At 40.6% G+C, this 27,933-nt stretch overlaps 1 protein-coding gene across 1 annotated transcript in view; it reads left to right on the forward strand.

Annotated features, from left to right (window-relative positions):
• xkr7b (XK, Kell blood group complex subunit-related family, member 7b) overlaps window positions 1-25,898 on the forward strand; it is a 119,666-nt gene extending 93,768 nt beyond the window's left edge. The window contains exons 2-4 of the mRNA XM_086277821.1: window positions 9,947-10,146; window positions 17,438-17,657; window positions 20,223-25,898. Of these exons, the coding sequence (XP_086133947.1) occupies window positions 9,947-10,146; window positions 17,438-17,657; window positions 20,223-21,036 (1,234 nt within the window). The 3' untranslated portion in view covers window positions 21,037-25,898. The remainder of the gene's footprint in view (window positions 1-9,946; window positions 10,147-17,437; window positions 17,658-20,222) is intronic.
• Window positions 25,899-27,933: the final 2,035 nt, after the last annotated feature.

A 27,933-nucleotide genomic window follows, 5' to 3' on the forward strand; every position in this document is an offset into this window, starting at 1 on the left:
TGGGTACAGCAGCAAATCTACAACAGATGAGCTGAAACCAAGGCGTTGCAATGATCTTAAGAGAGCTGTGCAAAAACCCGCAAGCATCAATTAGCTAAAGCAACACTGGAAAGAGGAGTGGGCCTCCACATTGTAAGAGACTGATAAAGTCTTTCAGAAAACAGTTACTTGAAGTTATTGCTGCTAAAGGTGGTTCTAAAAGCTACTGAATCATAGGGTGTAATTAGTTTTTCACAGGACTATATAGAGCTCTGTGAAAGAGCCGAATTCTGCAGCTCCTAAATGGCCACTCAAGGTCTAAATCTGCAGCATTTCCTGACCTAACCTGACTCAACAATCACTCTTCTATCAACACGTGTGCATGGGAAGAGAAGTGAAGCATAAATACACAAACTAAAGTGCTTAGTGTGACCAGGAGGGATGATTACAGCAAGTAAAACTCACATCATTGTTTGTATGAATTAATGAATCCATTGCTTCTCTAAAGAACTGGATTTTAATGAATTAGCTAGCACCAGTATTCATTTTTAAAGACCACAGGATTATGACGTTTGTGAATTTGTTGTGCTTTTCATGTGCGTCACAGCCACAAATATAAATAGATTTCACATTTGATGAAACATTGAATATTAAATTGATCTTTCTTGAGTGTTAATAAAGTTTAACCAGTAAATCAGTTAGTTTTTATCATATATACTAGTTTGGATATCTCAGTGTGCGTGAATGCAGCATGTTTGTAGTGTAAATGTGCCTGCATGGTGTTATGGTGTGTGTTGTTCGTGTGTATGCAGTGTACATATATGTCTGTCACCGTGTGTGTGCTGCAGAGTGGAGCAGAGCCCAGGGCTGTCCTGCCTCTATTCAATGTGTTTAATTTTGAGCTTTTTGACAGCTGCATTATTCACAGACTAGCAGCAGGCTGACTGTTCTAACCTCCATCCACCCACTGCAGGGGGCTTTTCATCTCTGCTGGGGGGGAAACTGCTCGTGCTCTGCCACGACGCTGTTACAGTAACGTATGCCTGTGTGGCTCCGTATCACCGCTGCATTTTTTAAAAATTCAATACTCCAAAACTGCTTTGTGTAGCAGTTTATGAAAACAAACAAACTGCAAATGACAAAGCGAGGCTGCAAAAGCACCCCGGTCTCACTACTTCAGATGCTGCAAATTTGTCTAATTTATATGTGTCAGGCTGCTTTGTTGCTACCATCACGAAACATTATGTGATCCATCCATGTATCCTTTTTAGATCAGTGGCTTTGAGCCTGCAGTAATGTGCTAATACTCCACTACTGTCCCAAAGCTGTGCTGAGGGCCTGCACTTAAACATATAAAAGATCACAAAAACTGATAGATAAACGTCGACTTGCAGGTTATTTTGAACAGAATTCATCTGACCGTCCTGGTTTACGCCTCCTGGCCATTATTTTGAGTTTTTAACTAAAAATACGCCATAATTTAAGAAGTGTTTGTTTAAATCTACTCTTACCTTGTGCTAAGCATGCTCAACAATTTAACATACTAGCACCACAAAGAAAACATATTTATATTTGTGGCGATTACCTAAGAATACATTCTTATACTGTAACAACAAAGCAGCTGCAGCCCACATTTCTACAAACGAGTCAAAGCCCAAAGAGGCCCGTGTTAAAAATGCCCAGCTCTCTGACATAGATTAACTTTACAACTTGGCACAAGAACTTCCTGTTTTGTTCTCTAAAACAAGCTGCTTCTACCGCACATCCAAGGCCAATTCAGAAATACCAGCTAACCTGACTTCAGTGCTCTTGGACTGTGGAAGGAAGCAAGTATATGTGGTGGAAACCCAAACAGACACACGTAGGACATGCTAGCCCCACACACAGGCTGATCTGGAATATTTTTAATGCATTTTCTTGACCAATAATATTGATTGCTGTGTCATTATTCATGCAAAGAGTGTCTATTCTACTTTTTTTCCAAGAAGGGAGATTATAATATTTATTTGAATATTACAGATGTCTGTGTGAAGTTATACTCTCTATTTATGCACCTTTCTTACCAAACTACCTAGATAGCTTTGCACTCCACCCTGCTGCAAAAAGTCAACCAAGATAATACTTAACTCAGTGTTGTTGTTGTGTTTTTTTTAAGGGAGTTCACAACCCAGTGGGTCATGTTATGCTAGCTACATCCATTCTTTGTGTACAGTTTATACATATTATACATCCAGCATTTATTGATAAGCATCATTTTTAACTTGGATTTTAGCAGTAGCTAATAAATGTTTAATTCACATTTATTCTCTCCTCCTCTTAGCCTTCTTTCTTGTCTATTTTGCTTAGGAAATTACACTAAATGGAAGTTCTCAGCCATGCTCTTAATCTTTGAATTCATGTGGTCGCAATGGCACAGGTGCATAAACTCAAGCATGTAACCATGACAACCTGCCTTTACATTTGTGAAACACAGGGTGATTCTAAAGAGCTCAGTGAACTTGAGCATGCTCCTGTAATAGGATGCCATCGTTGCAGGAAGTCAGTATGTTCCTCGATCAAATGCAAGTTGTATTATTACAAAGTAAAAGCGTGCAGGAACGACAGCAACTCGCCCGACGCATACACTGCATAAAAATCACCAACCTTCAGATTTCCTGGGGCATTGTTACACGTGATACAGCCCAGTATCACGTGTAACAATGCCCCAGGAAATCTGAAGGTAGGCAGCCCAGCCTAGAGCGTCTCCAGTTAGTGACCATCAAGTCTGCACTGCAGCTGGTTGACTGGTATATCAGAGCTTTTCACCTGCTGCTGCCAAAGATGATACGATGGAAGCAGTGAGGGTGAGCCAAAACAGTAAAGTTACAAAGCAGACCGCTTAGCAATGAGATGAAGCACCTTATAAAACCCGTGAGAGTGAAGCAGAGCTGCAGCGTCATAACTCTCTGCAGGTTTATCTATGAAAGAATTACTTAGCTTACTTAAGATGATACTATACAGCTCAAAAAAGCGTAAAAGTGTAAGAATACAAATATTTTTTACATGTTATTTTTTTTACAGGTTAGCAGCTCGAACATCATAAAACTTTAGACCTATCTTCAAGTTTGAAGACACATTCTGAGGGAACGAGGTCAAACCAAACCCTCGAACCTCCCGTCAGCTGGACACAAGCTTCCAAACCAATGTGACCCAGCCAATCAGACATGAGAACCAGCACCGTGTGTATCAGAAGAGGCATTTGATCATGCTGTGTGTGTGTGTGTGTGTTGAGAGGCAATAAATGTCACTGATTGCTGGCGTGATAATGGGCAGGTTGAGAATCACTTCAGACAAGTGATGAAGGTTAAAGAGCTCTCTCTCTCTCTCTGCCTCCTTTTAACAGCTGAAAGATTTGCAGGATGTACAGAAATTTGCTGCTGCTGTGTGTGTGTGTGTGTGTGTGTGTGTGTGTGAGAGAGAGCTAATAGATCAGCCGCTCGTTAAAAGCCTGGTCCTGGTACCAATTTATCGCCGTGTAGACTGACAAAGGGGAGGGTCAGAAGTTGAGTCCAGTCTTTGATCGACTGCAGGAGCGAGTTATTAGTAAACCTTTCATTCTGTCGTTCCTGCGCACTGCTTTTTCTCTTTTATGGATAATTTAGAGTGATGGCTTGACTAACACTTATGTCACTGTAGCCGGCATGTAGACTTATGCCATCAGAAACAATACGAAGGTGTCATTAGTCTTGTAAACACTAGAATAACATTAATCATTAGAAAGTGATTGAGTGATTGGAGATAACAGCCTCGTAGTGTCATTATTATTAGTGTAATTTGCTCTTTGAGGAAAACAAATCATTAATTACTCCTAACTCTAATATCTGTTTCCTGTTTCTAGCTTCGCAATGTGTCCCGAATGTGCATCTGCTGATCAATTTCAAGTCAATGAGGCGTAATGATGAGAAATTCGTGGCATGAGAACTGACGAGGTGACAGTTATTAGAATAATGTTTATAATTACAAAAACAGAAATGTTCACGACTCTCTGACAGCGTGATGCACGAGCCACGTCAGGATAAGGTCGGATCACATTCTCCATCAAAACCACAGGCGGTTATAACTGCCATCGCTTTTTTCTGGTTTCAGACTTTGCATCAGATTTAGGAGCTTGCTCCCATTTAACCACAGCAGCACCAGTGAGCTCCATCCTTGGGTGTTCAGATGATAAGTGCCGGCTTGCAGGTCATCCAAAAGCTGTTGGGTGGCGTTTTAAGGTTTTAACCCAGCTATTTCTTTATGGATTTTGAAGCTACAATCATGTATTGTATATTAAAGCTGGGCATGACATCATCCCTTGATTTAGCTTTGAATTGAACAACATGCACTAAAAACGTGACCTCATTTGGATGAACGTGGTTATGGATAGCAAGCTTCAACTGTAAAGTCTATGGAAGCACCACATAAACACAGACAGCTGCTAATTGTTGCTAAGAAACATAGAAATAATTCATTTGCTTTATATTACTGCTCAACATCCCCTGAGATCACAGCACTGAACTTGCCAGTTACCTATATAAGATTAAAAGTTGCATTTACACGTCCCCATATTTGCATTTTATGATGACTCTCCTCTTCTTTTGTGTAACAAACTAAAAGTGACCTGTTAAAAGTTACAGACTGCTCTGTGTGAACTGAAGTCAAGCATTTGTTGTGCAGGTGCTCATGAAAAAGCACCTATCTGCACATCATGCAGCTATTGAAGAACTTATGTAACACGAAAACATTACATTTCTGAAATGTGCAGCTCTCACCGTATTAGCAGCACAGGAACTTGTGGTGGTAGACTGTACATAAAAGATGGATGCATCTTCCCGGTCCAAAAAGTGAAGCTGGTGTTGAAATGCCTTACACCTGCATTCCTTGTAATGGCCAGCAGGCACTGGCTACTGTAACAGCCAAACAACCAATGAGAAACTTGCTCTGTGACCTCAGTGGACACTTTCTTGGTCTCGGTATCTGTTTGGGGTTATATTAAAGACAACACAAGGTTCATTTTGTAAACAGTGCTCCCAATTAAAGGCACGAAGGAGGACATGCTCAGCAGCCGAATCCATCTTTTACAGTCTATGCTTCTACTCTGCTTCCACTGCTAAATCTGATACTGCATTACTGCCTCTCGTGTCACTGCTGGCAGCTGTGAGGAGTTTGTAGTGTAATATAAAAAAGAATGAAGAGTGAAAACATAACCCAATCCTGGATTGTTTGCCACAAGCATACACTTCAAGAAGCCCATTTTCTTGTGGTTCTTGCAGTTTCACCCGTCAACTTCTCGGCATTAGTTCAAGGTTTTATAACGTTATCAACCAGCTCCACTCATACAAACCTCAACAAACTCTCTCTACCCCTCAAGCGCTCTCTTAAAACCGAAATTCAGAAAAAGTCTTTAGCGGTGTGTGGTTCGTACACAGCTAGTTCACCAAATAATCAATTCACTTTTAAAATTCTGTTTATTTTTTAATCTTTTTATTGTTTTTACCGCTTAAAAAAAAGACTCCAGGAGGACAAACTTTGAATCCCTACTTTTCCAAATACTACATCATAATCTCAGTAATTTCCACCACATCCAGACGGGGCTGAACTAATGTTAAAAGTGCACCGTTAAATTGCAAATCTTATCCTCTGTCTCCTTGTGGGCTGCTGATCTCTGCGCTTCACTCCTTGACCTGTAATATTAATTTAAAAATGATTTAAATGAAGTGAGTATAACAGTTTAATTTCTCTGTGTGTAAGCTTCCCTCTAAGGGTTCATTCTTGGTTCAGCATTACACTTAGCAGCATTTCTCTTACACCACACACACACACAAGCTCAGGGTCTCCAACTGAGGAAGAGGAGAGGCTACTAGGGAGGAGAGGAGAGCAGTAACAGAGATGAAGGGGAGGAGGAGGAGAGGATTCATATAGATTTGATAGATTGGAAGCTTGAGGCCGAGAGAACACCTGAGGGAAGAGAAAAATAAATTGGATGGAGAGAGAGAGCGAGAGTGAGCAAGAGAGGTAGGGAAAGAAATGGGAGAGAAAGACAATAGCTGCATGAAATTGGATTGAGAGAGAAACAAAATGAGAGATAACAAGCAGAGGACAGAAGGCAGAAAGAGAGACAGGAAAGAAAATCTGGAAAAGGGTAGAGGATGAAAGAGACGAGGACGAAGCAGGAAAGAGGGAACGTGGAAAAACAGTTTTTAAAGGAAAGAAAGAAAACACGACAGAAAATAGAATATTATTTATTGTCACTTCACAGGTATGATGACATTTGCATGGTTTCTGTCATATAGACATGAATAGAGACGTAAATAAAAAAATATATATGTGAATTAATAAAGCATTATGAACTGACTGTTCCACCAAGTGTGACTTTAAGAAAAGCAAGAAACTGAATAAATTTAAGAATTAAATCTAAAAGAAAAAAAGGTGTGAAAGACAAACAGAGATTTAGAGGTGAAGGAGAGCGAGAGGGAGAGACAGAGAGACATAGAGAGTGAATAAAGAAATGCCGGCAGTGCTTGGCCAGCAAATTATTTGCAGAGCTACAGATTTCCAGGCTGCCTTGTTGGCCTTCCTGCATGTCTGTCACCCTGTGTGTGTGTGTGCGTGTGTGTGTGTGTTTCTAAGGGGGCTTGTGTGTTGAGGTGTGTCGACCACGTACACATGTGCATCTGTGCTTGTCTGTGCTAGGCAGGCTTGAACATCACCACATATGCTGACGTGTGCGTGTACGTGTGTTTGCATGTGCATACACTCCCAGGTTATTTTTACCCTTCCATTTAAAATCTGCTTGGGGATGCAGAAGCACAGGAAGTGAGTGTCGTCTCACTTTTCCTCCAAGCGAGCTTCGGTTCTCCTCCACGTCCCGTCTGCTTGTTGTACTACTACCACTGTCTGCCATCCTCTTCTCCCATGATGCATCAGGCCTGCCTCCTATATACAGAGACAGAGATGAAATGTATGTACACCCAAAAACCATTTAAAGAAAATTCACTTGTATCTGTAGCCGATGATGACTCATCTCACACCAGAAAAATTAGGTGAAAACCACAAACTGTAGCTTAAGGAAAATATATTTCATACAAATATACAGATTATTTTGTTTTCAGCTCTGATGATTATGAATATGTTGGATGATTAGGACAGCGGCCAAGTTTCCTCTGAGTGCAGATTTCTAACACAGTGAGCAACATGAATGTTTCAGATGTCACATTTTTGTGTTTAGGTGAAAACGTGTTTAAAGCGATTCTTGCGAAAGTCATTTTTGCTTTTTGCCTTATTTATTTAAATAATGACATCAGCCTTTTACGAAGGGGTCATTGTAGACTCTACAAACATTCACTGCAGAAGTCTAAATCAGGCCTTTGATTGTGCTATTTCAGCTACTTTAACAGGCCACAGTTGCTGTACGCCTGCAAATCACTTTGCAACCCACCTACCAGCTCATGGTATGCGTGTGATTTAACTAGTGTTGTGTCCACCGTCAGTCATGTTTCTCTCCTGTTTTAATGAGGAGATCTTGCAGTTGCCACACCACAGAGCTGTACACCTGGATATAAATGACTACAGGTGGTATAACAATACTGAAACTACAGTTTAAAATCATTGTAGTGCCTCCTGTCTGTTTTCCATAAAGTTAGCCTGTTTTTTTCTTTGCTAATACATCATCACTTTAACACAGACGTTATTTTGCACCACGGGTAAAAAAAATATCAGATTTCATATCGTCACTTGTCACTAAATAAAAATAATACTGCTCACCTGTATAGACCATTTGAACCATTGTAACCAAAACTGTCACTGATGGCAAACAAACAACAGCAGGACGTCAGAGCAGAGCGGTGACAGCTGAGGATGAAGATGTTTTCCTCTGAGGTGTTTTTGTCCTCTCGGGAGAGCGGCATGTTGAGGTTTCATGTAATTCAGCCTCTATCCCTGCTGTACGCTACAGTCTGCTTCTCACTATGTTCATGCACAGAGCTGGAAATCAGATTATTCACATTTGCTAGAGACGCCAAAATAAGTGGGAAATAAAATGTTTACATCAAGTGATAAAATCTATTGTGAAATCTTTTTATTTCTTATTCTCAACAGGAGAAAGTCTTTATTTTACTTTATTTTACAGGATTTACTGGAACTTTTCTTTTTAACGCTTTATTTTTATTGGTAGTTTGGTTTTGTTTTTTGTTTTTTTCACAAAACACTCAGACCCTTAATAAGTACAGAGTATCTAGGCTAGCAGAGACGCATTAAAAAAAAGATACATCCATTTAAGGTACAATCAAATCAAATAGGTGAATTAGAGCAATGATAAATTTGGTACCAGAATTTATAATAGTTTTCCATTCAGGTAAAGGTCCCATTTTTTCCAGTACTTCTCAAATTTATCAGCAGCAAGTCTTAATGAAAAAGTCAGTCCCTCCATTGTGTAAATTTCCTTGATAACGCCTGTCCAGTCCAAAAATGACGGTGGATCCACGTTTAGCCATTTGCGAGTTATGGCTTTCTTTGCACCAGCCAATAGTATTATAAAAGATATTTGTCAGATTTCCTCACTCCTTGGGGCAAATCACATAGATAAAACACAGTGAAATCAGGGGCCAAGTTCAAGCCCATCATGGTATTGATTTCTGTTATAGCGTCTAGGATTAACTGGAAGTTTTTTGCTGTTAAGCTTTTGAAATCTATTCTTTTTTATACTCTGATGGGAACAGAGCCAAATATAACCAGGGCCAGTGTGTTTGTGTGTTAGCAGAATCCCAACGAGGTCACGTCTGCCTCTAATACTCTTACGTATTTCACTTGTTGACCCCTGACAGAAGCTCTTGAGTTTGTTCACCTGATGTCATTTATCAGAAAATTCTTCTATTTTCTACTACTAATCTACTTCTGGGTCACTCTGCTGCAGTGTCTGTGTGGCATTCAACTTAGCCAAGAGACATAACTTCTCCTGGGTTTGCCCCGGGGTCTCCTCCCATGCCTGAAACACCTCACCTAGACGCCCCCAGAAGGCATCCTAATCATATGCTGGAACCAGCTCAGTTCCTTTTGAGAGCAGAGGAGCAATGGCTCTACTTTGAGCTCCTCCTGCAGGCCAGACCTGCTGACTCTGTCTCTGAGAGTGAGCTCAGACAATTTTATAGCCGCTGTTTGTATCTACACTCATTTTCTTTTCGGTCACCACCCATGGCTGTCGGTGGGGGTCAGAAGGATGCTTTAGATTCACTGCAGACAAATTCCCCAAACCGTCTCTCAATCTCTTGCTCCACACTTGTGAACAAGACTACCAGATTTTTGAACGCCTTCAGCTGAGGCGCCAGCTCATCCCCAGCTGCGAACAAGCAGTCCACCTTTTTCTGGCTGAGAGCCACAAACCCAGACTAGGAAGCTTACACTCTCATCCCCGATGACTTTTCAGTCAGCTGCAAATGCCCCAGTTCAAGCTCGAGGTCACTGCTGGATGAAGCCAGTGCACAGCAGAGCAGAAGAACAGTGTGTGACTTCTAATTCTAGTCAGTAGAAATCTGACTTGCTCTGATAACATATCTCAGAGACACAGGAATAATAAGGAAAGATCATACATGGAGATCCCAGTCTGTATCTGGTGCTAGAAAACCCCTCGTGTGATTTTAGAAAGGATGCCAAGCACGGCCCTTTTCAGTAAAGAGGCCACTTTTTTCGAAGCTTAAGAATAGTTTCACTTTCATCAGTTTATCCAGTTTTCATCAGTCATTTTTTCCCAGTTTTTCCCAAACATTTTCCAGTCTTGCTTGGTGAAAATGTCATGTATGTTCATCCATAAAGCCCAAACTTTTACTTTGCCACTACAGTTTTTAAAGTTATTATTGGTTTATTTTTGGGTTGACTTTCACGTTGTAACTAAAAACAAAGGCTGATGTTTAATGGGATAAATCACCGCCCTTAAACCTCTTTCTCTCACCCTCAGATACATCCACGCCCTCTACCTGGGTGCCAAGAGCCGCTGGAACAGCAACGGGCCCCGCCGCCAGTTCCACTGGAGGCTGATGTTTGAGAGCGCTGACATCACCATGCTCCGCCTCCTGGAGGCCTTCCTGAAGTCGGCTCCACAGCTCGTTCTGCAGCTGAGCATCATGGTCCATGAAAGCGGTGTTCTGCCTCTGCAAGGTGACGCATTCAGCTGTCTTCTCCTTTTTCAAAGATTTTTAAAATTCTTGTTCTTAGAGTGAATGATATACAGCTTTATTGTGCTTTTTTTAGCCATCATTACCAGTGGCTATCATAAGACAAGGCAAAGTTTTCTGCTGAGATTGGGCAAACAGCACTATTGCTGCAAAGACCAAGACGTGTAATAGACGAAGAAGCAGAGGGTCAAAGTTAAAGCAGGAAATCAGTCTATAAACTTACTTGATTTGAGCTAAGAAATAAGAACCAAACAGTAATAAAGCAAACTTATTCTGTGTGTGTGAATGTGTGAGTGTGTGATATCACTAGGAGAATCTATGCTTTATTCATGCACCTCTTACAAGAAGCAGATTGGCCTTTGATGAATAAAACAAAACAGTCTCTCTCCCCCGCTCTCTCTCTCTCTCTCTGTGTGTGTGTGTGTTCACTTCAGTACTTTTCACACTCCGTGTTCACACACACCTGGCGGGCACCAGCAGCAGCAGAAGACAAGTGTCAGAAACATATTTAAATAGCACAAAACACACAGCTGACTCATAAAACCCACAACGCACACATGTAGTCTGCAGAATCCAAAAAACTAACTTCCTGCATTTGAATATCTTTAAAGTTCACCTTTGCTCTCCTCCTACGACTCTGTGTTCAGTTACAGACGAGTGGAGGGCAAACATCTGTGCGAGGCGCAGCCATGGCTGCAGTGGACGCAGGGCGCACCGACTGTGCTCAGCGTAGCAGCGATATCGACGTGCATGGCTGCAGTGACAACACAGAGTCTGCGTCTCTGCAGGAAACATAGCACATCTGCTTTGACATTCATTAGAAGACGACTTACGGCCCTTTGAGAGTGTAACACTGTGTTATTTTAATATTTCATGTTAAAAAAACAAAAATGTTTAAATCCAAATCCCCGTACAGTCAAAGATCAGTAATATAATCCAGTCTTCTAATGCACGTTGTGTGAATATCACAGTTTAGATTGTTATGCTTAACTGGTGAGCTCACAGATTACACTCGTTCAGAAAATCACAATGAAGTCATCAGTTAATAAGAAATGGCATATTTAACAAAATAAAATCCCGTGATTTGTTCTGTAAAGTTTAAAAAAGTGGATCGAGTGCAGAAAGTAGTTATTAGGAAAAAAACTGTATGTTAATAACAGCTAAAAATAATAAAAACTGCTGAACAGTGATGGCATAAAAACATGAAACTACATCAAAATAATAATAAGCACCGGAGCTGATCAGACTAGAGACACAAAGACACGATGTGCACCAGAAGATAAAGCCTCATCACAATAAAATATTCAAGTGATTAACAAGTACCTCAATTTACTACTTAAGTACTCTTCCTGAGTAAATATACCTGATTACAGTACAATTTAGCCTTTGAAAGCATGTTTTTATAGGGAACCTATTGTGTGCAGTAGCTACAGTAGCTTTGCATAAGTTGCTACATCATAATCAGTCATAAACATGGACTCTGAAGTGTGTGAATGCAGTTACTCGAGAATCAGGCGATGTAGGATTTTCAAATTCTTAAAATAGGAGCATCTAATAAAAGTCTCACAAGTTTTAATCCCGGTGACCTTGACCATGTAAGACGTCACCTTTCCTGCAAATCACCCAGCATTCTGAAATTTATGCCATAGGTGTGTGACCTAGGAAGCTGAGGGGCTCTCATTAAACGAGCTGTGGTAGCTCCCATCTTCCTCTCTTTAAGACAACTTTCTTCTGATTGGCTGCCCCCTAAAAAAAGGGGTGAGTGGGCGTGGCTTCTGTGCTCACAGCCAGAGCTGTGCTCACTGAGACGACCGTATTAGGTTTAACCACTCTTTATGACATCATTCATATTAAGGATGAGGAAGAACTGTGACTCTCAAGCATTATTCATACACACACCTGCGTTATTTGTGGGTTTATTTAGGTTTATTATGAGAGCTTTAACATTTTGAGCAGTATGTGTGAAAAAACTGGGAAATGTATAATAGATGCTTTTTAACCTCGAACCGTCCTTTGTGTCCCTCCTTACCAAACATCCTTTATCTCATAGTCTAAAAGCGAAACTCCTCTCAGAGATAAACGTGTCCGAGCTCTCACACACAAATATCCCTGTCTACTTTGACCTACCATCTGTTAAAAAGCATTCATGTTTTTTAATGTGGGCACTCATACATACGCTCCTGCAGTGCCGGCAGTACTGAAGAGCTGAGAAGATTCACCATCATTGCACTATCATTATCCATTATCATTTTATCTGTCACACGAATCGAGTGTCGGTGTAGCCAATTAATCATTCAAGTCATCTGTTAAGGACAAATCCCAAACATTGGCTGGTCCCAGTTCCTCCAAATGCTGAGCTTTCCAAGCGTAACAAACTGCATCTGTCACTGTTTAGTCATAATTCCCTTTGGTTTGGGTTCATTTATTGCATGGATGTTTTAGTGTATTTTCTCAAGCTATGCTTCAGGATAGTTGCTGCGTTGCTAACCTGATTTATAAATTTGGTTGTGATTTATCAGCTACAGTAATGGAGGCAATTGTTGATTGAGAGAACAGGCTGCGGTTGGATTAAGTTCATCTCAGTTTGTAGACAGGTGATCTTGAAAAGGTGATTTTCCGATTACTTATTTATTTTTGCTTTTATTTTCTAATCTATTTCTCTTCCAGCTACAGTAACTTTAACATGATCAATGTTCCTCCTCCAGAACACTGATATCTCCATCTCCATATTTTCCCTTAATATGAAATGTACCACTCCACTCCGATTGGGGGTTTTCTTTATCAGACTTGTTTTTCATGCTCGCAAATTTCCAATTTTGTTTCTATCTGCTGTGTTTAATCTCTACTCCAAACCATTTTTTTGGCCACAATTACCTGGGCAGTCCGGAGAGCGAAGAAGACTCGATCCTGAAGTGCTTTCACCCTTTGAAAGCAATTCCCTGTGATTTTATCCCAGGAAACAATCATTTTCCTGTTTTTTTGTTTTTTTTTTTTTTTCTTTTTTTTGCATCCCCATCCACTAGGCGATTCATTGCAGATCTCTCATTGTTTATAGACAACATCATCCGTTCCTTGAAATCCCGGGGGAGATGGTCTGGGGTCAAACGTTTGGCTCTCTCAACTTTTAGAGATTAGAGCCACTGTTTGGATCCCAGAATCCACATTAGCTAAATGAACCCACTGATCACTGACATTGTTACTAAAATCTGAAACAAATCGATTTACACACAAACAGGTTGTTGTTGTTTTTTGCAATTTTAATTTGCAAAGGGGTAAAAGAACAAATAAGGAACATGGCAGCATGGCTTTTGACAACAAATAATAGAACCATTTATAGAAACTCGCCATGGTCAAAGAATTGAGTCAGAGCCTTCCATTCAAAGACGGCTTGTACAGTTGACTTATTACGATCTTATAAAGACTGTATAAAGACGAAACATGATGCCACGGACACATCAGTAAGGCCAGCTTCACACAGAGAAGGGCACAATCATAAAATGTTCCATCACATTGATGACACTTTAAAACCAACAAAAACTACATAGAATAAAGAACGCTTAAACATTTCTCCAACATCTTAGAATTTGAAAAAACGAATCATGTCATTGGTTTTCTTCCAGGTCACGGTCATGGTGGCTGCAACCTAAGTGAATACACCAAAACATCCAACTTTTTCAGGGCGTTATTGAAATGTTACCCAGCCAGCTGAGAAAAGTAGTTTCCTCCCATCAGGAAAAGTGCAGTAAAGTAAAATAACTGAACGATATGATCTGCTGCCTCTCCAGCGAGTCTCTCATCCTACAGCTGGATTCCACAGCCTTGGACTCAAGTTATCTTGAGTAATCTTGAGAGGTTGAAACATATAAAGCAGTTCTAAATGAGCCCATGTTAGAGTGGATCTCCACCGCAGAACAAAGACTACCGTTGCCAGCTGTGGTCCAAGATGGTCGACTGGAAGTGCGAATAAACTTGGGACGAGATCCTCTCAGCTGAAGCAGCTGAATGATATCAAAGACAGCAAGCAGGACTCTTGGAAACATTGGTTTCCAATAATGTTAATTATGTTAAATAGCACAGATGTAAAAACCCAAAGAGTTCAGTTCATGCAATACCAGATGTTTCAGTTTCTGTGAAATTCATTGGAGATCATTTCCTTTCCAAAATTAAAGCAGCTTAAGGGGAATGACTCATATATCAAATCAAAGTAGACAGAGGTTTGAAGTTTAAAGAACTCCCTTTCCTTTATTAATACATATATAGCATTTGTCTGGTGAAGGTAGCCCATAATTTTCTCTGTTCTTAATGCTGCTGAATCCTCTTGAGACATATTGTTTCAAGCAGGCTGTACAGTAAAGGAGTGACAGCTCTCTCCTTTAATCAGACCTCATTAAGGAAACACTCTGTGGTTTCTCTGGCCTGCCACTGGTCTGTGTTAAATTGTTTTTGTTCAAAGATGGAACAAAACCGTTGCTGTTTTGTCACGATATTTTCCATTTTCCAACCAAGCCGCACAGACGCCGAGAATGCTTCTGTTCGCAACGCTTGATGGTGTTTTAATAGTTTCAGCCATTTCCCCCCATTTCCATTCGTGTTAGACGAAACAAGCTGATGCATAAAGAGAGCCAAGTTTAGAAATAAGGAGACAAACTACAAACACTGCAAAACTGAAGACAAAAAGTATATTAAAAACCAAAGAAACATGTCACATGTAAACAAAAATATGTGCCTAGCGCTGTGTCCCTGCTGTGCTAGGAAAATCTTACATGTGCAACAGCATTTAAATTTAATAAAAGTGAAAAAGTAAAAAGAGATTTTAAACACAATAAGTTTTCTGACTTGTGAAAAAATGGCGCTCTCCAGCTGAGGACCAGTTCAAACTCTGCACCTCTGAGTCGACTTTAAACTTTCTTTTTAAGGTTGATCTCAGTTTTTAAGAGAAATATTTTAGAAAAATCTTCAGATTAATCAAATGCAAAGTCGGTGCCGCTCTTTCTCTGCTCACATTTTAATGCCTTCTCAGTGTGATTCACGGCTAATTTGAGACAAGGCTGCATGATTAACACGCATGAATATTTAATATGCTAAACTGTGCTCTGGGCGGTTCGCAGCAGGCCTGAAAGTTACATGTGCGGGCTAATGATTATTTGACTTCAGTAGAAACTGGTTCAAGTGCAGATAAATTTGACAGCCAGCAACCCTAACCCTTTTTTTGTGTTTGTCCTTATGTCAGTGAAGTTAAACCAGATGTCAGAGAAAGGTTTCAGCCATATTCCCAGTAAGTTCACTAATCTCATCCTTATTATTGTCCAAACCTCTCACATTCCCTATGCTGATCACTTGAACAACTCCAGCTCTGAATCCTGGAGTAATCCCAGACTTTCTAATCTTCCTGTTTCTGTTAGCAACCTGGGAGTGTCCCTTTCCTCATACAGTAGACTCATGAAGAGATCCCAGACGTCAGGACTTCCTTTGTCGATCCTCAGGATTATAGTACTCACTGTGGGAATGGATTGAGATCACTAGTAGACTTAGTAGTTATAAAACACATTTTACCTTTGCCTAAATCAAAATGAGAAAAAAGAACTGACTTTAGAAGATGACAGAGTTATTAAAATAAAAAGAAACAACTGGAAATGCTCCAGCAGGCCTCCACTCAGCACGGCGGGAAATAAATAAACACATTTTAAGCTCGGGGAACAAGCGTGGAAAAAAGAGAAAACTGTAGGAGCATGTTCAAAAAACGAAAGCCATACTACTGTAGGGTGAGATGGTTCTTAGTACTTCACATGTATTCCCACCTGAAGGATTAAAGCTGGGACTAAAGCTTTGTGACTCCAACTAAAAAAAGGCAAAACCATACCTGATTTAAAAAGGGCAACCTCCCCTGTGAGGTCTTCTGGTTGTGCTCCTCCGGATCAGTTTAAACAGTGCAGCTGTCTGTAGACGGCTCATTGTTTTCAGCACATCTATGTGATTATCTCTGATTTCACCAAAGATCTCAAGGATCAGTACTGGTGATGAGAAGTTGGCTGCTCCACATAGACTAAACTGCATTTTTCCTCACTGCTTAGCAGGTCACTGACGAGCATCATTACATTTACATTCACAAGAGTGCGCACCACGAACTCACACCAAAGCTGAGTGCTTGTAGCCGCAGTCTTGGGTCTCCACGTTTGACAATTTGGATCGCTGGGACTTTGTTTTTCTCCCCTAAACTTAAATTCAAGTTAAAAGCTGGAAGTTATTTGATCTGACTCTTGACCCACCGGGAGAGATTCAGTGTGCTTTCAAAATTGGACTCCCAAGCAGACGCCTAATACAGCAGCATTACTAAAAGAAGACCTTGATAAGAAAAGAAGGCACATTTTTATCAAGTACATTTTTTCTTAGTTACAGAACTCACGGACCACATCTCAGACATTTCATAATACAAGCAATAAATCATCTTACAATTACCTGACCACATTACTGAGCCACACGGGGCAATTTAACATTGAAGAATCCCTGATAGTGATTTTGATCCTTTGTTGTAAGTTGATCTTGTGCTGTCTGTGTTTCTTAGTCCAGTGTAGTGAAGCCTTTTAGTTGTGTGATTCTAGCCTCCTCTCGCCGTTTAGTTGTTTGTGTTTGTTGTTGTCCTTTCTTTGCCTTGTTTGGTGTTCATGCTTCAATCTGTTAATTTCTCGTCAGTTGTTGATATTCTGGTTAGTGTTACTCTCCTTTGCTAGTTAGCTGCATCTCGATGTGAGTTGTACATCATGCCTCTTGATTATGTTCAGCTGTCTCGTTACCCTCCTGTGTTCAGACCCCCATCAGCCTTCTGCGTGCAGCCTCGGGCTTCCCTTTGTTGCGTCATCTGTTTAGTCAGCGTACTTTGGCTGTCTGAGGCTCCTCGTGTTAGTCCCGGGATGCTCCTGTGACTATTGGATTTCAATTTGCTTGCGTTTTTGATTTTGTTTGGATTCTGAAATCAGCCTGATAAACGGCTCACCTTTTATTTGACATCTCAAACTCTTTTCTGCATCCGCACACCCCACAATCTACACACTGCGACATCCAAATTTAAGATGCAGTTTAAAGTTTCTCTTTCCAAGGTCAAAATTAAAATGCCACTTTTAGGGTTTTTTTCTCTTTTCTACCACTCTGCAGCATGTAATCTCCCTGCTCGGGTAGCTTTATAATTCTATTTAACAATATCACTGGTGTTGTTTATTATGAGCTATTCAGTCAAGTTAATAACTATAGTCCTCTTATGTTTCCCCCCCTCTGTCCAGGTCTATCTGCCTCGGCCTCCTTGGTCTCACTGGCCTGGATGATCGCCTCCTACCAGAAGGTCCTCCGTGACTCCCGTGACGACAAGCTGCCCATGTCCTACAAGGCCGTGATCGCCCAGATGCTGTGGCACTTCTTCACGATTGGGGCGAGGACCGTGGCCTTTGCTCTCTTCGCCTCCGTCTTCCAGCTCTACTTCGGCATATTCATCGTCAGCCACTGGTGCGCCATATGTGACCTGATGTTAAGAATCTGGACCCCAAATGGGAAGAATTAGACACCTGCTGCATTTTTTTTGTTATAGAGAGAAATCTATACTCTGTTCCAGTAATATTAGTCAACTTGCATTCCAACAGCAGGTAGACAAAAATCAAACTAAAGAAAGTCAAGTAATACAATATATAAAGAGCAAGTTTGGTAAATATATTCCCTTTATACATAAACCTTTTTAATCTGCTCGTTCTTGCTTGTTAAATCGCAGAAAACAGCTTCCTACACACTTTACAGGTTCTTCCCCCAAGCAGGGACATTTAGCAGGGCCTAATTTATAAAATACTTTCAGTGTTAATTGTAATTATTCATACAGCAGGTTTAGCAAATTGGTGCTGAAAGAATGTAGCCTTCTATAGGGAGAAGGTCAGTCTTAACGTTTTATCTCATGCCCAGCGATGATTTGCATTCGGGCATTCCTGTATGTGTTCGCTCTACTTTAAATGGCTTAGATGTGATATTCTGTGCCGGGAGCATTCATTAAATTCTCTAGAAATGGATTGCCTGATATCATCGCTTTGTGTTTAGGGATGTACTTTGAGGCACAACTGAGAGATTTATGTTATCTGTCTTGTATTGCCCCTTTGTCTTAGTGTTCATTTGTGACTTCCTGTACTCAAGGCAGCTATAATCAATATTTTTATATTACTGATATAAATCAAATGTGAAAACAATGGCACAATGTGAAAGGTGCTACTTGTGGTGAAGACCCTACAGAGCACTATCACCTGAATGTGCAACTCCCTCGGTTTTCGGGGCGTTGTTGCGAGCTGCATCGCATTGTTTGGCTGTTCAGCTCACGACTTTACTGGTTCATTTTTACTGCTCTCATACTGTGATTGTTCTCACAGCTTTTCTCAGTAACAAAGCTTTAAATATCCTCTCTTCACATCCTGCTCAGCACCAAACAGCATGCAGTCAGAGTTTGCAATTAGCTGGTGTACACTGAGAAGCAGTCAGCTTTTGAAGAGACCTTTAATTTCCCTCAGATGTTTGTGAAGTGCGCAGATTTTATTTAATAGATGAACACAGCCTCTGTGATGTCAGACACTGGTTTGTGGACAATGGAGAAATCGCTCAAATGAAACAAAATAGTGCTCGGTAACAGCTGCAAGCTTGTCCAGAAAATCAGCTGTTGCAGGCTTAAATAAATCTGGCATGTTGTTCGCTCGCATCACTTGGATACAGTAATTTGCAATTCTAAGGCAAAGACAAAATTCTGTGGATTTCTGTTAAATTATGTCAACAGCTGAGTTAATTTCACTTCTATTGGCCTCACAAACAAAGTTTACAGTAAAAAACAGTCCAAAAATATCTCATTAGTATTTTGACAGCTCTGGTGATTTTGAGCCTTTCCAATACTGGTTCTATAAACAAAGTATATCCTGACAGTGATGCTAATTGAAGGTTAGTTGGTCATTAGAATTACAAGTATTTGCCACTCGTAAACTTGTAAACAGAGAAAACAGAGAAGCTCGCCAAAAAGGTCGCTAAGCCCTCAGCTATGCAGACCTAGAGACTAATCGGCAACCAGTTTGTGAGTGGTTGCTGGAGTTTGTTGGCAGTTGTGAAAATGGTTTCAAATAGGGTGCTTTACCTGTAGTTTGCATGGAGGACATCATCATGTCTGCAAACATTTGCCATTTACTCTCAGAACTGTTGTAAAACTAGAAAACGTTTGATGGAAAATAGAGACAGTAAATGTTCCTCTTGAAAGTAAAAGTTGTGCAACCAACAGATTTCAAAATTATTTTGAAGGCGAACAGTCTCTGTTTCCAGTTTGTGGCACATTTTTCAGACACTACTGCATGCGAGTAGTTCACAATTGTTTGCTGACCAGTTGGTGTTTACTGACAACAATGGCAACCTGCTAGTTGCAACAAAGTTTTCATGGCTGCACTATATATCTCTTGTGACCAGTGGTTGCCAGATGGTCTCTAGGGCTGTTTGACTGGGGCATTATCTGGAGAGCACTGAAGCTCATGCCAGTCTTCTAGATTCTTATGTTTTGTATGATTTCATAATTGGTACTGCTGGGAGAACTAGAGGAAAAATGTGAGGGATCACAAGCATCTTTAGCAATCTTCCAGTGGGAATCATGACTGTCTTCAATTTTAAAACTTGGGCAATAAAGACAAATAAACTGAAACTCAGTTCCTACAAAACTGACTGCAAATGTCAGTGTCTATAAGTTAAGAAATGTGTTATGTTTGCAGATTCCTTATGTACATCTGTTATCTACAGTAGCTTATTAACACATAGGCTAGCATTAGCTTTCTAACAGCTGACTGTAGGGTCCTAAAATAATCTTTTGACATAGAAACATTTTATGCCACTTTGTTGGCGTTCTGAAGCATGTTCTGGGCTAATCTATTTTCCTTTTCAAAGAGTGCAAAGTTATAAAATACTATTACAACCTGATTGAAATTTTGCAAAAGAATCTGTATATCATATCTTATTATAAGGCCCATGCGCATTGTTGTCGAGACTAGCTGTATTGTTGTGTTGTCTTTCCAGGTGTGTCATGACCTTTTGGATTATCCAAGGTGAGACTGACTTCTGCATGTCCAAGTGGGAGGAGATCATCTACAACATGGTGGTGGGCATCATTTACATCTTCTGCTGGTTCAATGTCAAAGAGGGCCCCAGCCGTTTCCGTATGACTGTCTACTACTCTGTGACACTGGCTGAGAACGTGGCGCTGACTGCCGCCTGGTACACCTACCGTGACCCACAAACGGCCGATTCTTCTGCCCTGGTGGTTGTATGTCTGGTGGCCTGCAGCTTTGCCCTGGGAACCTTCTTCATGTTGGTGTACTACTGCTGGCTGCACCCAGATGGGCCTGTTCTAGGCTCACAGTGGGGAGGATGTGTTGACGAGGGCGTGGTAGGTTCAGGAGGGGTGGCGGGAGTGATTGATGCTTGCCTTACTCCATCACAAGGATCCCAAACGGATATAGTCATTACCAGTCCTCCAAGGACTCTGCCCAGGACTAAAGACACAGGGGAGCCAGTTCCCGGGGAGCGAGAAAGGGACAGGGAGAGGGACAGAGACAGTTGCCTGCCTGTCTTCCAGGTACGTCCCTCCCCATCCTCCTCTCCTGCACTCCTTCACAGGACCTCCTCGTCATCTCGTGCACATGAGGGACCCGTGATCCGGATCGACCTCCCGAGAAAGCGATACCCAGCATGGGATGCGCACTTTATCGATCGACGTCTGCGCAAGACCATTCTGCTTCTGGAGACCACATCAGGCATCAGCCCCCGGATACAGTACAGGAGCAGCATGATGGGCAGCAAAGAGGTATTGGAATATGAGACAACTGTTTAAGCCAACAGTGGCTTTTAAACTTATAAACGCAGTCTGGGACCAAGGCTCAGCCTGAGATCAGTTCTCATCCCAGGACTATCTACGCCAAGAGAAGCACGAAAAGAAGATGCTGTGTGTCGGGCAGCTCTTTGAGAGGCTGTCAAAACTTGATTGTAAAATGTGAAGCGCAATCTGGGACCAAAGCAGTCCGGGAGTAAGTAGCCTGAATGAGCCATGGGAAGTCAGCGGAGTAATGCTGAACTGGGATAATCTTCGAATTTTTTTTTCTAAAAGTTTTGAGGGAAGGAAAATATCCCTCATCCTGGGACCAAGGTGTGTTAGATTTTGTTTTATCCTGCACGGTCAGTACAAGAAGTAAAATAATTTGCAAGAAATTAAGTTGTGAAGTTTGAGATAATTGAGAAGCGGTCGGCTGCATGAACTTGAGCCTTTGACCCAAGAAAGACAACAGAGACTTTCCGAGGAATGTTTAGGAAACTAGAAATGCATGGGACATGCAATCAGTTTGGTTCGGTGTGATTTGGTTTTGTAAAGTCGGGACTTAACTTGAAAAAAGTCATTTTCCAGTCCTTCGTCAGACATTTGGTAACAAAGATATCTTGCTTTGCATCCAAAAAATAGACATTTTTTAACATCGCAATCACCAACTCATTGCGAACTTGTTATGTTTCATACTTTGAGAATCACAGTAACATGGAAGAACACATGCATATAAAGTCGTGCATTTCTTTTAGCAAGAATAAAACACAACAATATTTGCTAATTTGTGTCCAATTATGACACCAAAAGGTTGCATGTCCCTCACAACCATCCGTCAGTCGTGTCCCAAAAGAAACGTAATCTTGTACGCTTGGCTCCGATCTCATGCGACCACGATGATGGAAATGTAGGCCTGACATCTACATGTGATATATTCACTCATCCATATGTGTTATGATAGCAGCCATAGCAAAAGTCTCCCTGTTTACATCCCAGCTGCGCTGTCAATGCCCGACACGAGAAAGGACTCGTCTGGAAAAAATAAATCAGGACTAAATGTGAGGATGTGAAAGTGGGCAACTTCTGCCATGGCTCCCACCATATGGCATGCTGTAACTCACCACAAACAGGCCTGTGATGTACAGTTGAATAAATACAGATGTCAGATATAAGCTGTTATAATAAGCTGTAGTTAGACGAATGACTTTTGAGTGAAAAAGCTTCATTTTCTTGTGAAATTCTAAATCTCATCCAAAGTTTTTCAGAACTCGTAACATGTAGAATATGAAGGTTTCCACAAACAACATTTTTCAAAGAAAACAGTGAGAAATTACTCTTTACGGTATCAACACTACTTTGCTGAATACATTTAACAGTGAATAACAGACATTTGCTCAAAGCAAACTGAATACGAACAATTAAAGATGCAAAGCACCTTCATGTTTTATTAAGCTAGCTAGTCAGCATTAGGTGCCGTTTCTTCTCAGAAACAAGATGTTGGCAAGGGTCGAGTGAAAGGTGGCGCTGTTTACAAAATAAATCCACAATCAGGTCTTTGATTTAAAGATTTCTGAAGATTTGAATTCAGACTGATGTCTGCATAAGAATAAGAAGAATCTGAAATCTGGAAGCAGATGCTTTTGTTTTCTGTTTGTAGTCAATTTGTAGTCCTGTTGGTCTTCTATTAAATTAGCACAGGGCCTTGGTTGCATACAGGTAAACAGTCTGTCCATAGACCAAATAAGGGATTGAATTTTGGCAAATGCAATCTCAAAACAATCAGTTCTAAAATTAATCTGCAATAGTAAACAAAGACTTCTGGACAGAGCAGGAAATCCTGGCTCAGATATCCATTAGCTGCTGCTCTGGATATCCTTATGTACCCCTGCCCCCAAAGGCTGATAGATTTGCAGTACGTTTGTTGAATAGAAAGGAAAAGCAGATTGGCATAGAAATTCTCTTTGCACCTTTAAACTCTTGTTGCGATGACCTGCAGCAGGAAGATACACCTTGAACATATCCAGCAGAGCTGATCAGTAAGCAGCTTCAGAGGTCGAAGTTTAAATGCTGCTGCTCCCAGGTGTGGATGTGTTGATATTAATTAGAAGCTGCTGGATGCTGAAAGAATCACGCAGGGTCAGCAACACCACCCAAAGGAAGAACAGTTAAAAGGAAATATAATATGCTTTGATGCAATATAAAATAGTTGCATCAAAGCCAGCATTTGTCCTCTTGCATTTTACACAACAGCTTTCTCTCCGGCAGCCTCTCTTTGAAGTTCTTTTCAAAGACGTTCTTTCTCCTTTTACTTAAAAGCCTTTAGGGTTAGTCTGTGCATTTAAGGTGATCTGATCTTTATGGCCATCCCAGAAATACTTCAACCTATGCTGTGGTTTTATTTTAAGGATAGCTGATGTAGAAAACATTACATTATGTGACCCAGATGCATATTAAGAAGTATGTTGATGAAAGCGCTTTTCAAAATGCATTTAGTGCACCATGCAGTGATGAAGACTAGCTGCTCATGATGCCAGTTTAACTGATTTATTAACCTTAGGACTTGGAATTGGAAGATCTTTAAAATAATAATAATACAATTTATGAAGTGATGCTAGATATTGACTGGGGATGGCACAAAACAAAACAAAACCAAGGCACTCTGTTTTCAAGTACAACGATGATTTATTCTACAAGCTTTCTGGCAAAGTCAGACAATATGTGTTGACTTTAAGTCTTCATCAGAGTCTAACGAACACGTGATTCGTCAACTTCACACCAAATACAAGCATTTGTATTTGAAACATAAACCCCATAGATGTTTGTGCACTTGCTCTGGTTTGACAAGTCTTCAGGGGATCTATATTTATGGCTAACAGCCACAAGCACAAAAAACTACTTGTATGGCACAAATGTCACAGTAAATACCACATTAAACAGCCACGAATTTGTGCCAACATTTAGACTGTAGTCCTTCAAAAAGCTCACCTGACAGATTATATCCGGAAAACATAACTTGTAATTAGATTACAAGTAGACAGGAGCAGTGTGCCCTTTACTTTTGGAGTTTCTTCCTGCTTCTGTTTCCAGTGTGGCTTCAATTCAACTGTATGCCGATTGTACACAAGTTTATTGTAATGTCTTGCAGGAATAAGCGTAGGAAAAATTACAGTCTCTTGTGTACTTTAGGTCAGTTGGTAGAGCAAATCGCTACGAGCAGCTTATATACTTGCTTTTTAGCAATCATGGTTAATGATGTACTTTGTGGTTACATATCCTGTATTAGACAAATAAGAGCCAAATCATCCCTGGCCAGTACCTGAATAACATCCTCTAGCACACCCAGTTTCTCTAAGCTTTTGCTGTGGTCTGTTTAATCTGCTGCTACTCATACTTCACTACCACACAATGTTTGTTTGGATCTTGTGGATGTGCTGCGACTATAAGACTGTGTATAAAAAATGAATGGCTGTCGTCATCTTTGCCTTTTGCGACCTGAGGTCCCGAGCCACGGTAGATCTGTCTTATGGGAAACTGGTCCAAGCACTTCGCTTCGGTCGGCTGCTTTAGAATGAATGCAGACTTCCACGTCCATCTTTCATATGCAGTCTATGGTTCTGCCAATTTCCCCAGAGCCCTTGAAGTCACATGTGCACGAGAGCCACCATAATATGCTAATGTGAAAGTGTCATACAACTAAACTTGAGGGGCTCTGCAACCTCACCCCTAAAATTCCACTGCAAACAACAAGTCCTCGAAGGCGTCGTAGGGATATGTGTAGTAGCCAGTTTAAAGCAAGTAAAGCAGTGCTCTGATGCTAACAAGGTTTGCAGGTATGCTAAAAAACTGTTACGTGTTTTTAACACCACAGCCGTTGGTGGTCCGAAAAATTCAGGAAAGCAAATTTTAAAGAAAAAAAAGAAAAAACAACAACACAAAAAGTCTTGATAATTACAGTTTTCTTATCTGGACAGTGCTGTGTCCTACCTGAAGTTGTGGATGTTGGTACAATGGTGACAGTCATGGCGATGTTAATGGTGCTGAAAACAGTGACTCTGTGTCACACGTGATCATGTCATGTCGAACATGATGTTAACGGCTAATGTACAGACGATACATACGTCAACCACCCAGTCACGGGGCTGAGGGGCGGGCTTTCGCGTTCTCCGATTGGGTAATGAACCAGTACTTTGTTGTTGAGGTAAAATTATCAGTTAATAGTGGTGCGCTGATTATATATAGACTTGAACAAAAAAACATGTTTAAAAGTAAACAGTGAGTTAAAAAACTCAAATCATCTTTTATCAATTAATGCAAGTATTTATGTTTATTTATTTTTGTATTTGTTTTATATCTATTTATCTATTGTTTACTCACTTGGTGGCCATGTCTTTGGTATGACTCTTATATTGAGATGTAAAAACTGAAAATAGTTTTTCTTTTTTTTCTTGTTTTTTTTACTCATTCTCTATATCTGTATATATCAGAGTGATGCTATTCTAAGACGTGCGTGTATGAGTACGTGTGCTTTGGTTTGTATGTGTCGTATGTACAGTATGTCTGTAAGGATGTGCTCTTAGTTTTTTTTTTGATAATGCTGCTTAAACATCCTCCGAGTGAACGAGCAGAAAATAAACCAGTGGTGAAAATATCTATGACGATGTTAAAAAAGAACTCAACAAGCTGTGCTGATAACTGTAGATGGGAACAATACTGTAGTAAACATGGCTGAACGGCCAGCAAAATAAGCTCCCCGTGTGTGCTTGTGTCTCTTTTTCTCGTCTCCCTTTACAGGTTACATCTATATTTGCTCAAAATATAATAAACTCAAGATTTTACATAGATCTGCAGCTCAGTGTACATTACCGTGCTAACTTCTGGTGCAGACCTAACCTGCTCAGGGCCAGATTATGTTCTAGAGCAGGTACGAAATCATCTACTGCCCAATCACTTCTCTGGAAAATAGCGTCACTAGTTCTGGAGGACCTCATCGTTTTTTACAAGCATGTGAAGTCTTCCCTCGATGAGCATTAGTGATAAATGTACAACGGTTCGATTGTTATGTAAGTCTTGATACACAGTGGACCTATATGTACTTTTTTGCAGTACTTTTATCATATTTGCACATATAAACTCTGCATCTGTTATCGTAGTACTCCTACTCCTACAATGTTTGCTTTAAGAGTGTTGATTGAGAGACTAGAGAAGAGAGAGGTGGAGGTATGCTCTGGAGAGTGGAGGAACAAAAGCAAAACAGAATATGTGTGTAAAGGACAGGGAGACAGGTGTAACTGTGAACCTGCAAGCAGTGGAGGTTTAAATACCTGAGGCCAACCATACAAAGCAACAGACAGTCGCAAAGAGAGGTGAAGAAGAGAGTGCAGGCTGGGTGGAGTGGGTGGAGACGAGTGTCAGGGGGGATTTGTAGTGAAAGGGTAAGTTTACAAGATGATAGTGAGACCTAAGTATGGTTTAGAGACGGTGCATATACTGGATAAAGGATGATGAATAGGAAGCTGCCAGGTAGGAGGAAAAGAGGAAGACCACAGAGAAGATTCATGGATGAACTGCAGAGGTGTGGTGTGACAGAGGATCTGCCATGGCAACCCATAAAGAGGCGAGCCAAAAGAAAAAGAAGCTGACGCATTTGATTTAAAAAAATAGTTGTTCTTTAGACTTGTTTTCTGAGCATTAAACCACACAGATGCTGCAGCTGAAAGAATGAGGCTAAAACTGTCTTCTGTCAAATCCTCTCATGTCTTAATGAGCTGTGAAACTTACAAAGTCCATTAACAGTCAGTATTCTCAGCTGCTTTCCTTTCTGCCTTTGAATAGCCAGGCTTTACACGTGTGACTGACCAATGCAAAGGACACACACATTCATGCTTTGCTCTCACACAAACTCACAATCTGCTGCAACTGCGATGCGTTCAACCTGTGTTATATGTTTGTAGCTTTACCTTTGTAAGATCAGCCGTTCTGCTGAGACTTTCTCTGTTTCTCTGCCACTTTTACATGATTGAGAAACCCTACGTTGACTTACTGAGTTTGTAACTACCTGTGCTTGACTGCGTAGACACATAACAGCATTATATTTTATTTATTAGATTTAAACTGTGTTATATTTAGGGGCATGTGTGACTGATTGGTACACAAGACTGTGAACCTCAAAGTTATTTCTACATAAATTTGACTGAAAACCTCTTGAAATTCCAACACAATGTAAAGAACAGAGAGCAGAGAAGCCAAAGAAATGAAAGTAAAATATTTGATTGTTTATTATAAACATTCTTACAGACACAATAAATGCTGCACCACATTTCCAAAGTCTTATTTCAAACCTGTTTCCTTGCATTAAATAAGTTGCAAACGGAGCTCAGTCTTTAATCGTCTAACGGGGATTTTCCAGAGTGAGGCGGAGCTGAAAGCGAAGCTGGCGCTCCACCAACCTCATTCTCCCGAATGGTCCCGCCTTCTTTCTCTCATTTCCTCTCGGCTCTACTCCTCTCGAGGAGGAAAGACGTACTTTGATCTCTCCATCTCTCTCGCATCGGCATCCCTACATCCCGAGGATTTGTTGTTTATTTGTTTGGCATCTCTGGAGGACCGGCGACCAAACTGTTTGTGTCTTTTTTATTTTCTTTGTTGTCTGTTTTTTCTTATCTTTTTCTTCTTTTTATTTACTTAGAAGAAAACATATTGTGTACATAGATGAGTATTCTTAATACTTCTTGTTCGTTTGATCTCTTATTTCACCTTGTAAACTCCTTGCCTTCTTTACTCATTTCTGTCTAGTTTCTACTTCTCTGTTTTCAGTTTTCTACATGTCCATAATTCTTCTTTCTGTTTTTATTCATTTTTTCCTTTTAATTCCTCTTCTTATGTTCTTCCAACCTCCTCTATCCACCCTATTAGTGATTT

This window comes from Aulonocara sp. 'chitande type north' Nkhata Bay, linkage group LG20, assembly GCF_057382095.1.
Source record: "Aulonocara sp. 'chitande type north' Nkhata Bay isolate Kocher_YH1m ecotype deep benthic linkage group LG20, A_spYH_male_GT1.1, whole genome shotgun sequence".
In the NCBI taxonomy this organism is placed as follows: Eukaryota; Metazoa; Chordata; class Actinopteri; order Cichliformes; family Cichlidae; genus Aulonocara; species Aulonocara sp. 'chitande type north' Nkhata Bay.